The 17,090-nt window shown below is 37.7% G+C and overlaps 2 protein-coding genes across 6 annotated transcripts in view; one reads left to right on the plus strand and one right to left on the minus strand.

Moving 5' to 3' along the window:
• Positions 1 to 148, minus strand: part of ABCE1 (ATP binding cassette subfamily E member 1) — a 31,616-nt gene extending 31,468 nt beyond the window's left edge. The window contains exon 1 of the mRNA XM_040473078.1: positions 16 to 148. The gene's annotated coding sequence lies outside the window, so the exon portion shown is untranslated. The remainder of the gene's footprint in view (positions 1 to 15) is intronic.
• A 28-nt stretch (positions 149 to 176) lies between these two features.
• Positions 177 to 17,090, plus strand: part of ANAPC10 (anaphase promoting complex subunit 10) — a 106,682-nt gene continuing 89,768 nt past the window's right edge. For 2 of the 5 annotated variants that reach the window (XM_040473082.1, XM_040473084.1), the window contains exons 1-2: positions 177 to 300; positions 3,427 to 3,553. In XM_040473082.1, the coding sequence (XP_040329016.1) occupies positions 3,439 to 3,553 (115 nt within the window). In that variant the 5' untranslated portion in view covers positions 177 to 300; positions 3,427 to 3,438. The other 3 variants (XM_040473080.1, XM_040473081.1, XM_040473079.1) reach the window with 2 other exon arrangements.

Below are 17,090 nucleotides of genomic sequence, written 5' to 3' on the forward strand. Positions count from 1 at the left end.
GGGCCATTCAGGTACCTGGAGAAAACGACTCCCTTGCGGAGGAGAGCGCAGAAGCCAAGTCCGTTCTTCCTTTCACTTCTCTCTCACACAGCGTGTTCTTACGGCCACCGGCCAAAATGGCGGTGCTCAACCACCGCCTCGCGCATGCCTTAGGGACGCAGTGCGCACGCGCGACAGAGAGCGACAGGCGGAGCCCTGGCGAGAACTGACGTCATTGTCCTGCGACTCCAAACTAACGTCTGTGGGAAGCCGGGCTGTCCTGAGTGGGAGTGGCACCGAGCTGCAGGGAATCTTAAAAAGGTGGGTTGCGGCAAGCCGGGTCTGCAAGCTCTAAGGGTGTGAGCTTCTCTCCTCCGCCCTGTCCTGGAGAATGGTTCTCTCGTAAGCAGATGCGTTCGCATCCCTATTCTCAATCCCCTTTTCCGCTCGCGATCTCAAGGCCGCTGGAGAGCCATTGCCCATTCTAGTATTTCTAGCAGAGGTATCTAGCAGAATCGACAGAGTGTGGTCCAGGTACTGCTGGCCGTGGCCTTGTCTCCTTGGCTTCAGTTTCTTCTGAACGGAGTGGCCAGGAAGCCAGGTTTTTCCGAGCTCCGCGTTTTTTCCACTTGGTGGCGTACAGTATCAAAGCAGGCAGTTGAATTCTGCTCCTATGTAGAGTTGGGCTTTTTTTTTTTTTTTTTGACAATTTGACATTTTTGCATATTTGACAATGACTGGACATTCAGCTTGTAGTGACTGTCACAGTTTTACTTGTCTCATCCTAGACCTTACTTAAATTGCAGAAGGCAAATACTTTAGCTTAGGACTGCACCTATTCGTTCATACATTTATTCGTTATGTAAATTGCTAACTGAGCATTTAAGTCTCAGGCCTTTCTGGATTTTACAGTCTAGTGGCTCTACTATTATTTAATGAGTATCAAGAGCTGTGTTGAGATTAGGAAACAACTGAAATCTAAAAGGTGTCAACGAGATGGTATACTGAAATATTGGGCCAAGTTTTTTTTTTTTTTTTTTAAGTTTATTTATTTATGAGAGAGAGAGAGAGCGAGAGAGAATCCCAAGCAGGCTCCCTGTTGTCAGTGCAGAGCCGCTCTCTGAAATAAAGTCAGTTGCTTAACTGACTGAGGCCACCCAGGCTCCCTGGGCCAGGTTTATAATAGCATATATAACAATGTTCAGTATCTGTAACTTTGCACTACTTATAAGCTGTTTTACATGTTCACTATCAGATATTTTTAAAAAATATTTTTTAAATGTTTGTTATTTATTTATTTTTGAGAGAAAGAGAGAGGGAGAGAGAGAGAGCAAGTAGGGGAGGGGCACAGAGAGAGGGAGACAGAATCCCAAGCAGGCTCCGTGCAGTGCTGGAACCCATGAACTGTGAGATCATGACCTGAGCTGAAGCCAAAAGTCAGACGCTTAACCAACTGAGCCACCCAGGGGCCCCAGAGATTTTTTTTTTTTTTCATGTTTGCATAGACTTACCAAGATTAACAAAAGATGAGAAAGTTCCAGTAAATTTTTGGGTTTAGAATGGGTCAGTTATTCACTTCTACGCCTTGAAACCTTTTTTCTGATGTTATCTTCTATGGCAAGAGCACACGTAAGTTAAACTTTTGACAACTAGTGGGGAGAAGTGATATTTCTCTGTTTCACTTAATGGACTATTTAAAATGGAGACCAATATCTCATTGTGGTTTTGTTTGCATTTCTCTGATGATTAGTGATGTTGAGTATCTTTTCATGTATCTGTTGTGAGATATCACCTTATATCTGTCAGAATGGGTAGAATCAAAAAGATAAGAAATAAGAAGTGTTAGCAATGATGCTGGAGAAAAAGGAACCCTTGTGCATTGTTGGAGGGAATGTGAATTGGTGCAAACACTGTGGGAAACAGTATGGAAGTTCTTCAAAAAATTATAAATAGAATTACTCCAGTAATTCCACTACTAGGTAATTTACCCAAAGAAAATAAAAACACTAATTTGAAAGGATATATGCACCCCAGTGTTCACTGCAGTATTATTTACCATAGCCAAGATGTGGAAGCAACACAAATGTCCATCAGTGGATGAATGGATAAGGAAGATGTGGTATACACACACACATAGAGAGAGATAGATAAATAGGTAGATACACACACATTATGAAATACTAGCCATAAAAAAAGAATGTGGTCTTGCCATTTGCAACCACATGGATGGACCTAGGGGGTATAAGGCTAAATTAAATAAGTCTGAAATAAGAAAGAAATAAGAGAAATAAGAAATAAGAGAAAGACAAATATCATATCATTTCACTCGTGTGGAATTTAAGAAACAAAACAAGCAGAAAAAAATAAACAGACTGTTAAATTCAGAGAACAGGTTTCTAGAGGGGAGGTGGATGGGAGGATGGGTGAGACACATAAAGGGGATTAAGAGTAAACCTACAGTGATGAGCACAGAGAAATGTATAGAATTGTTGAATCATATGTTGTACACCTGGAACTAATATAACACTGTTTATTATATTTTAATAAAAAGTTATCAAAAACAAATTTACATTTGCTAAATAAAAAATGGAAACGAATATTTACATATTCCTGGAATAAGAATATTTCTAGATTTTTTTTAAAGTTTGTTTTTGACAGAGAGAGAGAGAGAGAGAGAGAGAGAGAGAGAGAGAAACAGACAGATCGTGAACAGGGGAGGGGCAGAGAGAAAGGGAGACACAGAATGCAAAGCAGGCTCCAGACTCTGAGCTGTCACCATAGAGCCTGACGTAGGGCTCCAACTCACGGACTGCGAGTTCATGACCTGAGCCAAAGTCGGATGCCCAACCGACTGAGCCATCCAGGCGTCCCTGGAATACGAACATTTCAGTTTAACTTCTCTAAAGAAAAAAATTCATTTGAATTAAGAATTTTTACTCAGAGGGGTACCTGGCTGGCTCAGTCGGCGAAGCATGCACTCTTGATCTTGGGGTTGTGAGTTTGAGCCCAACGTTGGGTGTAGAGATTACTTAAAAATAAAATCGTTTTTAAAAAAAAGAATTTTTATTCAGAGAGGTATAGAATTGTATAGCATTATGGAATTATAGATCAAGTCAACCCCTTTTAGAGGTAAGAAATAAAGCCCAGACCTGCCCGAAGTCTAAGCTAGTTAAAGGAGAGGCTGAAGTTGAAACTATGATCCCATGCTCTTTTGACTATTATACTCTACTGTTTGCACATCTTGTAAATCATAATATATTTTAAAAACAAAAATTGAATTCCTAAGATTTTTTAATTATAGTGGTTGAGTTATGTTAACTTCATTTGAGAAATAGATGGTTAATATCAAGGGTAGTGATCCATTTTGCTACTAAATTTTAATTTTTACCTTTTGTAGAAAGAAGCTCAGGTCCTGGTATAATGTGGATATTCTTGTTTTCTTCGTAGAATATTTTTAAAATGACCACACCAAACAAGACACCTCCTGGTGCTGACCCTAAGCAGTTGGAAAGGACTGGAACAGTACGGGAAATTGGGTCACAAGCTGTTTGGTCACTCTCATCGTGCAAACCAGGTAAACAAAACAAAAGAAAAACCAAAAAAGTTGTTTGTGATAACTATTTACAGTTTCCTTGTACACAGGACTGACTTTAATACTCTTTTTTGTTTAGATGGTTTCTTTTAATTTTAAACTAAGTTTTCATTTGTTATATATTTCTTCCCATTTGTTTTACTAATTCCACTTTAAGTTAACTGCAGGTTTCATAAGGTCTCTTCTTTATCCTCCTCTATCTCTGCAATGATTTAATTATTTGGTGAGCATTTTTTGTTGGTTATCTCTCTAGATGGGATAGGTGGGTGATACATTTTTTCAGTCATTGCATGTTCCTAGGTAACTTTATTTTACTCTTTTTTTAAAAGAGTTTATGTTTTATTGTTTTAAGTTTATTTATTTATTTTTGAGAGAGAACACATGAGTGGGGTGGGCAGAGAGAGAAAATCCAAAGCAGGCTCTGCCCTGTCAGCACAGGGCCTGATGCAGAGCTCAAACTCACAAACCATTGAGCTCATGACCTGAGCTGAAATCAAGAGTCAGATGTTCAACTGAGTGAGCCATCCAGGCACCCCTTTTCTTTTAAAAAAGTTTTATTTTTTGATTTTTTATTTTACTCTTGATTGGGATAGAGTTTTTGGGTCGTGGTCCTCTTCTCAAAAATTTGAGGTACTATATCATTATTTCCTTTTTGTTGCAAATAAGAAAGCTTATGCTTTCTCTCTTTTTTTCTAAGTAACTTGTTCTTTCTTTCTGGAAGCATTTCAATTTTTTTTTTTTTTTTTTAGCATTTATTTTTGAGAGAGAGCAAGCGCATGAGTGAAGGTGGGGGAGGGGCAGAGAGAGAGGGAGACATGGAATCTGAAGCAGGCTCCAGGCTCCAATCTGTCAGCACAGAGCCTGATGCATGGCCCAAACCCACAAACCATGAGATCATCACCTGAGCCAAAGTCAGATCCTCAACCAACTGAACCTCCCAGGTGCCCCTAAACTTTTCTGTTCGTTTTTTAAAAAAATTTTTTTTTTTCAACGTTTATTTATTTTTGGGACAGAGAGAGACAGAGCATGAACGGGGGAGGGGCAGAGAGAGAGGGAGACACAGAATCGGAAACAGGCTCCAGGCTCTGAGCCATCAGCCCAGAGCCCAACGCGGGGCTCGAACTCCCGGACCGCGAGATTGTGACCTGGCTGAAGTCGGACGCTTAACCGACTGCGCCACCCAGGCGCCCCTCTATTCTTAAAGTTCAAGACTTTTGCCAGGATATGCCAGGATACATGTGTATCTTTTCTCTCATCTGTCTAACTTGTAATTTGATGGGCATTTTCAATCTGTAGACTTAAGCTCAGAGAAAGTTTTTTAGCTTGAGTAACATTAATTATAATTTTATTGGTTTAATAACATTTTCCAAAGTTTCCTTTGGAAACTTGTTATTTACACATTAAGACTGCTATAGCAATATTCCCAACCAAGCCTCTTGTTTTCTCTTAGGATTCCTTTCTCTCTCTTTTTATAAGTAATTTTTGAGGTATAATTGATTTACAATAAAACTCACCTTTTTTAGGTGTTATAGTTGTGTGAATTTTAACAAACTCCAAGCACCATCACAATCAAATATAGAGTATTTCCATTATCTAAAGAAATTCCCTCATGCCCTTTTGTAGTCACTCTACTGCCCCCTTCCTAGCTCCTGACAACCTTTGATCTGTTTTGTATCCCTCTGGTTATACGTTTCCGAGAATGTGTGTAAATGTAATCACACTGTATGTAGCTTTCTAGGTCTGGCTCTTTCACTTAGCATTTGTGATTTTTTCCATGCTGTTACATATATCAGTAGTTTGTTCCTTTTTATTGCTGATTACTGTGCCACTGTATGGTTATACCATAATTTGTTTACCTATTCACCAGTTAGTGGAAATCTAGGTTTGTGGTAGCCAGCTTCCAAAATGGTCCCAGTGATCCTTGTCTCCTGGTATTCATGCCTTAATGTTGACTTCTCCTGCAGTGTGTCAGGATTGGTCTCTGGAACTGGTAGAATATGGCAGAGGTGATAGTATGTGACTTCTGAGATTAGATTGAAAAAAGACATTGTGACTATGCCTTGTTCTCATTTTGATCACTCACTAGAAGTCAGCTGCCATTTTGTGAGGAAACAAGGGACCTGGTGAAGAGGTTTGTGTGGCAAGGAGCTCTGGCCTCCTGACAGTAGCCAATGAAGAACTGAGGCTTCTTGTCAACAGCCAGATGATCAAGCCATCTTAGAATGGATCCTCCAGCCCCAGTCAAGATTTCAGATAATTAATTGGTTTAGATGACTTGACTGCAAATTTCTGAACATTCCTGAACCAAAGTGCTCAATCAAGTTCCTCCCAAATTTCTGTCTCATAGAAATTGTGAAGTAACGCATGTTTGGTGTTTTAAGCTGGTAAGTTTTGGGGTAATTGTTATGCAGCAATAGTTAATTAAAATTACTTCTCATATTTGGTGATTATGGATAAGCTGCTATAAGCATTCATTACACGTTTTTGTGTGGACATATGTTTTCATTGGGGGGGGTAAATTCTTAGCAAAATTCTGTAGAATTTGTAGGAGTAGAATTTGTTTTTATTTCTTCCTTCCCAATCTGTACCTTTTATTTCCTTTTCCTGTCTTACTGTGTTAGCCAAGGCTTCCAATATAACGTTGCATGGGAATGGTGAGAAGGGACATCCTTGTCTTATTCCTGATCTCAGTGAGGAAACTTTTTAGTTTCTCACTATTAAGTATGGTGTTAGCTGTTGGTTTTTTCATAGATACATAAAGTTGAGGAAGTTCCTTTGGATTCTTAGTTTGTTGGTAGATTTCATGTTGAATGGGTGTTGGATTTTGTCAGATTCTTTCTCTATATTTGTTGATATAATCATATGTTTTTTTTTCCCTTAGCTTGTTGATATGATGGATTACATTAATTGATTTTGGAATGTTGAACCAGCTTTGCATGCATGGAATAAATCCCACTTAGTTGTGGTTTATAATTCTTTTTATACATGGTTTCCTTTTGCTAATATTTTCTTGAGGATTTTTGCATCTGTGTTTGTGAGAGATACTGTTCTTTAACTTTCTTTGAATCCCTTTTTCTGGTTTTTGTATTAGGGTAATGCTGCCCTCATACAATGAGTTAGGAAATATTTTCTATGCTTCTGTTTTCTGGAAGAAATTGTAGAGAGTTGGTATTATTTCTTCTTTACATGTTTGCTAGAAGTCACCAGTGAAACCACCTAGCCCTGGTGATTTCTTTTGGAAGGTTATTAATTTTTTATTCAGTTTCTATAGTAGATACAGACCTACTCAGATGATCTGTTTCTCCATGTGTGACTTTTGTTAGATTTTGTCATTCAAGGAAATGGTCCATTTTATTTAAGATATTAAATTTGTGAGCGTAGAATTGTTTATAATACTGTTTTAGTTTCCTTTTCATTATCCATGTGATTAGTAGGGATGACCCCTCTTTTGTCAATGATACCAGTAATTTGTGTCCTCTCTCTTTTTTTCTTGGTTAGCCTGGCTGGAGGTTTATTGATTTTATTGACCTTTCAAAGAACCAGCTTGTGGTTTAAGTGACTTTTTCTCTATTAATTTACCCGTTTTCAGTTTCATTGGTTTCTGCTCTAATTTATATTACTTCTTCTGCTTATTTGGGTTTAATTTGCTTTTCTTTTTCTTGGTTTTTAAGGTAAAAGCTTAGATTACTGATTCTAAATCTCTCTTCTTTTGTAGCATACATACTACATGCTATAAATTTCTCTGTAAGCAGTGCTCTTACTGCATTCTATAATTTTTTGGTAACTTTTATTTTCATTTTAATTCAGTTTCAGATATTTCAGTTTCTTTTGATACTTCTTCCTTGATTCATATGTTGCTCAATGTCCAAATATTTGGGGATTTTCCAGTTATCTGTTAGTGATTTCTAGTTTAACTCTGTTGTGGTTTGAGAGCCTGTTTTGTATGATTTCTATTCGTTTAAATTTTTATGTATAATTTATAGGCCAGAATGTGGTCCATCTTTGTGAATGTTATTTATATATGAGCATGACAAAAATTGTGTATTCTTGAGAAGCTTGCATATTCTGTTGACACCTGATAAACTAATTAATAAGTGTCAATTTGATCAAGTTGATTGATGTTGCTGTTCAGTTCAACTATTGATTCAATCCTTATTGATTTTCTGCCTGATGGGTAAAGGCTAAGATTCAGAATTTAAAATTCTTTAGGTGTCCTTGTTTTTGTTTTCCTTGTTATTTTTGGATTTCCCTAGAGGCTCATTAAATGGAGTCTAAGCTTACAGTTCTTTGAATTGTAACCTTCTGATATTATATAGGAGCCCTGCTGATATGATGGTCAGTTGTAGGGGGAACAGAAGCGTTCTATAATCCTGTGACTAGATCATAGAATTTTAGTAGGTCTATTTCCATGGCTGTGACCTTTACAAGTGCTTCTCAACTTTCCCTACACCCTACTTATATGGGAGACAGGAAGGCTAGAGGAGTCTGGAGTTGGGTATTTTTCTTCCCCCATGTCAGCTAGGCTCTAGTAAAACTCACGTTGGTTAGATTTGAAAACAGTTTTCCTAGAAGACAGATCTTTGTTAAGGACAGCAGGATGCTCTGGGTGTATTTCACAGTGATTACTTTTCCGCTATCTCTGCAGGAAGCACTGGAGAATTTTCTTTGATCTTTACTTTGGTGGGGCTCCTAGAGGTAAAATTTACCTAGAGGTAAAATTCTTGAAAAGGTGCAGCTCTTCCTAAGGTTGGGCTTCTAGGAGTTTTTATCTCTCAACTTAGTCTACACTTAGTTGCCAGCAATTGGTCAATTACTCTTAGTTTTCCTACCAGTTGCTGACTCCAGCAACATTTGCTACTTCCGGTAAGCTGTGATTCTGTGTTTTGTTTTGTTTTTCAGCTTCCTGGGTGGTGGTTTTACCCTGTGACCTGAATTCTCTTTAAGACCTAAGATGTATTATTGATTTTTAAGTAGGTTTGGCTTCTTTTCATTGTTATTGTGAGGATGAAAGTGACATTTTCCAAGCTCTTTACGTGTCAGACTGGAAGCTGGATGTTTTTCCTTTTCCTTTTAAACTATATATATCTTTATATTTGAAGTGGATTTCTCATAGACAGTACTGGGTCTTGGTTTTTAATTTATTTAAACCTGTGCACTGTCAGTGTAGAGCCTGATGAGGAGTTTGAACCATGAGATCATGACTTGAGCTGAAATCAAGAGTTAGATGCTTAACTGACTGAGCCACCCAAGCGCCCCTTGGTTTTTAATTTAATCTGTTATTCTTCATCTTTTAATTGAGAGTCATTTATTGGTTATTATTTATTTATAATTATTCATTATTTTTGATGTCATTAGATTTAAAACTACTATCTTGGAATTTTCCTTTTTATTTTTTTCCTATTGATGTTTTTTCTCTTTTTTTTTCCTGTTTTTGGGTAAATTCAGTATTTTTTTCTATGATTCTGTGTTATCTCCACTATTAACATTATTGGTTATACATCCTTTTTGATATTTTTGAGTGGTTTCCCTGAGGATTCCTTTTTTTAAATTTTTTTTTAATCTTTATTTTTAAGAGAGAAAGAGAGACAGAAACAGAGACAGAGAGACAGAGCATGAGCAAGGGAGGGGCAGAGAGAGAGGGAGACACAGAATCCGAAGCAGGCTCCAGGCTCTGAGCTGTCAGCGAACCTGACGCGGGTCTCGGACTCACGGACTGCGAGATCATGACCTGAGCTGAAGCCAGAGGTTAACCCACTGAACCACCCAGGCGCCCTGCCCTAAGGATTTCAATATATATCTCTAATCATCACTTCATAGTAGTATACCACCATAGGTATGGTATATGAATCCTTCAAAAGGATACTTCCCATTTTTACCTCTAATCCTTTATGCCATTTTTGTCATACATTTGACTTTTGCATATTTTAAACTGCTGAATATATTGGTGCTATTTTTGTTTTAAAAGGTAAATTATCGTTTGAAGCAATTAAGAAATAACCACTTTTTATTAATTTTTTCAGTTTTTGGAACTTAATTTCTTTTAATGGATTCAAGTCTTCTATCTGGTATCATATTCCTCTTACCTGAAGAACTTTCTTTAACATATTTATGTATTGTAGGTCTGCCAGCAATGTTTGGTTAAAAATTTTTTCATTTTGATTTTAGTACTGTGGTATATTTTCCCTGCATGGAATTCTAGGTTGGTAGATTTTTTATTTTACTACTTTAAAGATGTCATTCCATTATTTTCTGGCTTGCATAGTTTCTGAAGAGAAATCTGCTATAGTTAATGTAGCTTTTTTCCTAGTTGCCTTTAAGATCTTTGCTTTTCAGTAGAATGATTATGATGTGTCAGAGTGTGTGTGTGTGTGTGTGTGTGTGTGTGCGCGTGTGTGTGTGTTTAATTCTGTTTGAGATTCACTGAGATTCTTCCATCTTCTGGTTTGATGTCTTGCATTATTTTACAAAAATTCATGGTCACTATTTTTTTAAGTATTTCTTTTGCTCCGTTTCTTCTCTGTTGTCCTTCTGTGAATCCAGTTATACATATGCTAGATTATTTGATTTTTCTAGACCGTTTGTAATTGTCCCATAGCTTTTAGGTGCTTTTTTTTTCCACTTTTTTTTTTTCTTCTCATTTTGTTTTCCTCTGGATATTTTTTTATTGATCTAGCTTCAAGTCCACTACTTCTTTCTTTGGCTTTGTTGAGTTTCATCTCTGATATGGTGGTTTTTTATTTATAGCTTTTCCATATGACCCTTTAAAAATTTTTTTTGGAAATATTTTATTTTTAAGTTATCTCCAGCCAACGTGGGACTTGAACTCACAACTCTGAGATCAAGAGTCACATGCTCCACTGACTGAGCCAGCCAGCTGACCCTCCATTTGACTCCTGAGAAGTTTTTAATCTCTGTTGAAATTTCCTGTTTGTTCAAACATTTCATCTATTTTTTCCCCTAGATTCTTGAATATGTTAATCATAGTTATTTGAAGTCTCTGTCCAGTAGTTCCAACATCTGGGTCATCTCTGAGTGTATTTCTATTGATTGTTTTGCCTTTTGGTAATATTTGTTTTTCTTGCATGTTTGAGTGTCCTAATCTTTTATTGAATGCTAAATATCATGTTAGTGGATACTGAGAGAAATGGTGGTTACACTTTGAAATGGATACTTCTTTTCTACTGTCAGTCCTTTATTGTGGGGGTTGAGTTAGTTAGGAATTGACCTGGTTTTTTGTTTGTTTTGTGTTGTGTGGTTACCTTCAGTACCTCACAGGGTTCAAATTCCTCTAAATATGTCCAGTGCTTAATGGTGGTGGGGTTGCCAGAAGAGGTTTTTTTGTCTTTTTTTTAATTTAAATTCCCATTGGTTAACATACAGTATAATATTAGTTTTAGGTGTACAATATAGTGATTCCATACTTCCATATATCACCTAGTGCTCATCACAACAAGTGCAATCCTTAATCCCTATCACCTATTTAACCCATTTCCCCACACACCTCCCCTCTGGTAACCATCAGTTTGTTCTTTATAGTTAAGAATCTGTTTCTTGGTTTGCCTCTCTCTTTTTTCCCCCTTGGCCCATTTGTATTGTTTCTTAAATTCCACATGAGTGAAATCATATAGTATTTGTCTTTTTCTGACTGATTTATTTTGCTTAGCATAATTCTCTTTAGCTCCATCCATGTCATTGCAAATGGCAAGATTTCATTCTTTTTTATGACTGAGTAATATTCTAGTGTGTGTGTGTGTGTGTGTGTGTATGTATATATATATATATGCCACATCTTTTTTCATTTGTCAGTTGATGGGCACTTGGGCTGTTTTCATAATTTGGCTATTGTATATAATGCTGCTATAAACATCAGTGTGCATGTATTACTCTAAATTGGTATTTTGTATTTTGGGGGTAAATACCTAGTAATGCAATTGCTAGATCAAAGGGTAGTTCCACTTTTAACTTTTTGAGGAGCCTCCATACTGTTTTCCAGAATAGCTGCACCAGTTTGCATTTCCACCAACAGTGCCAAAGGGTTCCCCTTTCTCCACATCCTCACCAACATCTGTCATTTCTTCTGTTGTTGATTTTAGCCATTTTGACAGGTGTGAGGTGATATCTCATTATAGTTTTGATTTATATTTCCCTGATGATCAGTGATGCTGAGCATCTTTTCATGTGTCTGTTGGCCATCTGTATGTCTTCTGCTTGTTTTTAATTGGATTATTCATTTTTGGAGTGTTGAGATTTACACGTTCTTTTTTTTTTTTTTTAAGTTTTTATTTATTTATTTTGAGGGAGAGAGAGAGAGCAGGTGAGCAGGGGAAGGGCAGAGAGAGAGAGAGAGAGAGAGAGAAAGAGAGAGAGAATCACAAGCAGGCTCTGCACTGCCAGCACAGAGCCCAGCGTGGGGCTTGAACCCATGAACCGTGGGATCATGACCTGAGCTGAAACCAAGAGTCAGATGCTTAACCAAATGAGCCACCCTGGCCCCCCTACAAGTTCTTTATATATTTTGGATATTAACCCTTTACCCGATATGTCAATTGCAAATATATTCCTTCATTCCATCAATTGCCTTTTAGTTTGTTGATGGTTTCCTTCACTGTGCAGTAGCTTTTTATTTTGATGAAGTCACAATAATTTATGTTTTTGTTTCCCTTGCCTCAGAAGACATATGTAGGAAGAAGTTGCTATGGCTGATATCAAAGAGGTTATTGCCTGTGTTCTCCAACCAGAGGAGTTATTTTTTTATTTGTTTTCTTTTCTGAGTAGGTTCCACGCTCACTGTGGGGCTCGAACTCAGGACCCTGAGATTAAGAGTCACGCATTCTACTGACTGGGCTAGCCAGGCACCCCATTTTTTAAAATATATTTTACCCAACATGGGGCTTGGACTCACAATTCTGGGATCAAGAGTTGCAAGCTCTACTAACTGTGCCCACCCCCCCTCCCCCCACAAGAGGAGTTTTTTAATGTTCCTCCTCCACTTTCAGTTTTCAGCTATCTCTGTACCTCTGTGCTTCAGAGGGTGTCTCTCCATGCTCTTTCCCTGCCTTCAGCCGTAGAATGCTATACCTTTTACTCAGTGTAGGGAATTAGAGGTAGGGCTTGTCTGGTTTCCTGGTCCAGCTTCAATCTTAGACATCTCTTGTGTGCCTGGCCTCCAAGGTAGGGCTTTCTCAGCATTTTGGTCCTTCCTACATGTGATAGCCAAACTCTGCCTTGTATCTGTGGCTAGTCTTTTGTGGGAGAGTTTTCTGCCCTACCCCCAGAGGAAGGACTGTTTCTTGCCTCTACCCCAGGCATGGAGGATTTTTTCTTTTAATCTTCTCCCTGCAAGGATGGGTCTTATCTGTCCTGGAGTCAGTAGGTTTGATGCTCATTCCTTAGCAGCTTAAGTCCTCTGTTCTGTTGGAGAGAAGGGTTTGGCAGGGAGGGTGGGGCTTTTTGCTTTTCCTGCAGTGGTGGTCACTTCCCTTCTTCAGGCAACAATTGAAGTAGCCTTTCTAGTCTCCTGCTCTCTTATATATGTGGTGAAGGCCCTTGGAAAAAGAGTCTGAGGGTCAGTGTGAGTTCACTTTATATTTGAGACTACCAAGATTGCTGTACTTTTATGCTAGCCCACACTTGGCCTTTAGCAATTTGTTAAAGTTCTGCCATATGTCTCATGTGTTTGGTCGTTGTTCCTTCCTCCTATGCTCTACCACAGTTGGGAAAAGCTATATATCCTTTCTCTCCTGAGGCTGAGAGTTGCCCCTTCTTGGGTTTTAGGCTTTTGGGTTGCTGTGTTGTTTCAAGCTCTCATGTTTTTGAGGAAAATTATGAGTTTGTAATTTATCTAGCTGCTTCTTGTTTGAATGGGAGTGATGCCTTTTTCCAGCTTCCTACATCCTGGACTGCTTCAGAAGTTTCTAATATTCTTCATAGTATCAAATAGTTCTGTGAATTTGCTCAAATTGAACACTTCCCATTGCTTGACCTAGTAGCATAATTCAAACTGGTGGCTTACTGTGTCAATAATGGGGAATAAATCAATGTCCATTCACATCCTTTTATGCTATGAATTTTGCAGAGGGCAACACATACCTGGCTCCCTGAAGATGCCCCACTGCTCTGACATCTTGTAGGTACAGAAGAGAACAATAGCTAACACTGCCAGGAGAGTGGTGGGATTGCTACAAAATGTGTTAGGTACAAAAGTGATGCAGTTCATCAGTTTTGTGTCATACATTTTACTTCCATCACCTTTGGGCCCATCAGTGAAATACCATTGTATGATTATACATAAAGAATGACTGACTGGGGTGCCTGTGTGGCTCAGTCGGTTGAGTGTCTGACTTCAGCTCAGGTCATGATCTCATGGTTTGTGGGTTCACACCTCGCGTCAAGCTCTGTGCTGACAGCTCAGAGCCTGCAGCCAGCTTCAGATTCTGTCTCTGACTCTCTCTGCCCCTCCCCCACTTGTGCTCTGTCTGTCTCTAAAATAAATCAACATTAAAAAAAAAAGAATGACTACTCTTTATTAATGAGATAGCAATTAATGAGAAGGTTAATTGTTTAGCTTTTGCTATGCTATGGTCAGGTATTTTTCATTTTTAGGCAGCAGACAATTGCTGAAATCTATAACACTGTTAGAGAGTAAAAGATAAAAAGCATAGAACCCTGGCTATCAAGGAGTTTACAATCTAATGGAGGAATTATAGCTTTAAACTAGGCATTATTTTACAGTATAATAATTTATAACTTTTATTTAGCATTTACTAAATGTTTTAAATACTTTATGTGTATATGCAGTATCTGCTGTTATTTTTATCATTTTCCAAATGAGGAAACGATAGTACAGAAAGATTAAGTAATTTGATAGCGATCATGTGATTAGTGGGAATCCTGCGATTCAAGGCAGTCAGGTTCTGTGGTATCGTATTGCTTTCTACTAAGCATGGGCTCAGTGTAGTAGTGGCTGAGAAGGGAAGTAATTGATTCTGCCTAACAGATCAGGGAAGGCTTCATGGAGATGCTTATCTTACATGATGGAGCAAGAATAGGGTTTCACCGAATAAGGACATAAAGGCAAGAGAAACAGTATGCACAAAGGTGTACAGCTGAGACAAAACATAGCTCATTCAAAAATTTTAGGTAAAACTAGAACAGAGGGAAGTGGCATAGGCAAAGCTAGTTAGGTAGAGGCCTGATCATTGTTAAACAGTTGACACTTTACTGTATACAGCCATTGAAAAACTTTAAGTAGCAGAGTAAACCAGTATTTGTTCATATTTGAGAAGTGTAGAGGATGTATTGAAGTGAAGCAAGGTTAGCGGCAAAGAAGTCGTTTAAAAGACGTGTAAGAATTCAGGTGAGAGGTGACATATGGAAGAATTTTAATAAACTTTCAAAATGTTAATAACAGTTTGTTGGAGGTACAAATTTACTTGCCTGCTATAGTGTGGTAGTAGTATAGAGCTTTGAAAAGTTATTTTTCTGTCTCTGGAAATGCTGGCTCAATATTTCACTCAGATTAAAATTGGAATGTATTTAGTAGATTCAGCTCAATTGAAGACACATCACAAAACAATTCCACAATTCAGCACAATTGTCAGTCTCTGCCCAAGAGACTGGAAAAACTAAAGGTCAGATTTGTGTGGCTGCTAGCATTATAAGAGAGTCTTATTAGAGTAGCTTAATCATTTAATTCCGTAAGCACTAAATTCATACCAGGTTGGGAAACAAAATTAAGGGGAAAAATAGGTACATCCTCTATATTTGACTCTATATTTGATACTTTACAAGCCAACAAAAACAAGGATTTAGTGAGGCTGTATTTTGTGAACATCTTCCAGGATATATTTTCCACTTGATTTATATCTTTTACCAAGGCATTGCTTTTATTAATTAATTTTAGAGGCATAATTCAATGGTGTAAGTTCTGTTTTTCTTTAAAAAAGTTACTAAATTTAAATCTTTTTGACAATTGTGATCATTGAGTGAATTTCTCATTGAATAGCATTATGTGCATTGGTGAGAATAAAACAGCAGGATAAGAAATAGATCAAGAAAGGCCTTTCATGGAAAATGAAATTTGTGCTGAGATATAAATGTTAGGAAGAATCCATTGTGCAAAGATTTCAGACAAGAATCTCTCTGACACAGGAAACAGGTAATTCAGAGGCTCTAAGCTAAATGGTTTGGCATGTTTGAGGTTCAGAAAGAAGTCTAGTGTGACTAGTGGATAGTGGGTAAGGAGGACATGAGGTTGGAGACATAATTAGACATGGTCAGATTATGAATTTCTGGTAGAATTTGGATTTGAAGTACAATTTAGATTTGAGATACAAAGAGATACCACTGGAGATGTAAAGCAGGAAAGTGAGATGATCCGATACAGAGTTTAAAAAAATAAAATCACCATGGCCACTGAGAATAATGGTTGGTGGTAGAGTAATGGTGAAGACCAGGGAAAGAAAGGCTAGTATAGTAATTTATGTCAGATGATGATGTTTTTGACTAGGCTGATGGTTGAAAATGGAGAGAAATGATGGCTTGGGATGTATTTTTAGAGGTGGGAAAAATTATGACTTACTAAGGGAAAGGAAAGATTCAAGAGTGACTCTTAAGTGTCTGGCAGAATAATTCAGTATTTCCTAAGTTGATAGTGTGTGTGGGGAAATAAATACTTTTTTTTTGGTCAAAACAGTTATGAGTCAAATACATTAGTTTTTAGATCAGCATTCTAGTGAGGTGTTTATTAGGCAATTGACTACAGAAGCTTGGGGCTCTTGGGGAAAGGTTTAGATTGGAGATACAAATTTTGAGGGTTATCAATATACTGATGATATTCTAAGCCTATGGACTGGATTGACTCACCTAAGGACAGATTGTATTTAGAATAAAAGAGTAAAGCCTCAGGGCTCTTCAAGATGTTGAGGCCTGGCAGAATAGCAGGAATAAGAATGTGCAAAGGGCAATAAAGGAGAAGTGGTCGCTGAACTAGTTGGAAAACTAGGAGAGTGGGAGATAATGGATAGAAGCCAAGAGAAGACAGTATATAAAGAAATTAGTTAATTCATCTCTTTTTTTTTTCTTAAATCGAAGTATAGTTGACACACAATGTTATATCAATTTCAGGTATACACCATAGTGATTAGATAGTTCTGTACATTACACGATGCTCGCTGCAATAAGTGTAGTTACCATCTGTCACCATACAACATTATTACAATATTATTGACTATATTCCCTATGCTTTACTTTAATCCCCATGGTTTATTTTATGACTAGATATTTGTATATCTTAATCCCCTTCACCTATTTTGCCCACCCCTCAGCAGCCCCTTCCCTCCTTCTGGCAACCACCAGTTTGTTCTGTTTTTATGAGTCTGTTTCTGTTTGTTTGTTTGTTCACTTATTTTGTTTTTAGATTCATAGGTGAAGTCATGTGGTATTTGTCTTTCTCTGTCTCATTTCACTTAGCATAATACCCTCCAGGTCTATCTGTGTGGTCGTGAATGGCAAAATCTAA

The sequence above is a fragment of the Herpailurus yagouaroundi genome, unplaced genomic scaffold, assembly GCF_014898765.1.
Source record: "Herpailurus yagouaroundi ecotype Mexico unplaced genomic scaffold, PumYag 28, whole genome shotgun sequence".
NCBI lineage: Eukaryota > Metazoa > Chordata > Mammalia > Carnivora > Felidae > Herpailurus > Herpailurus yagouaroundi.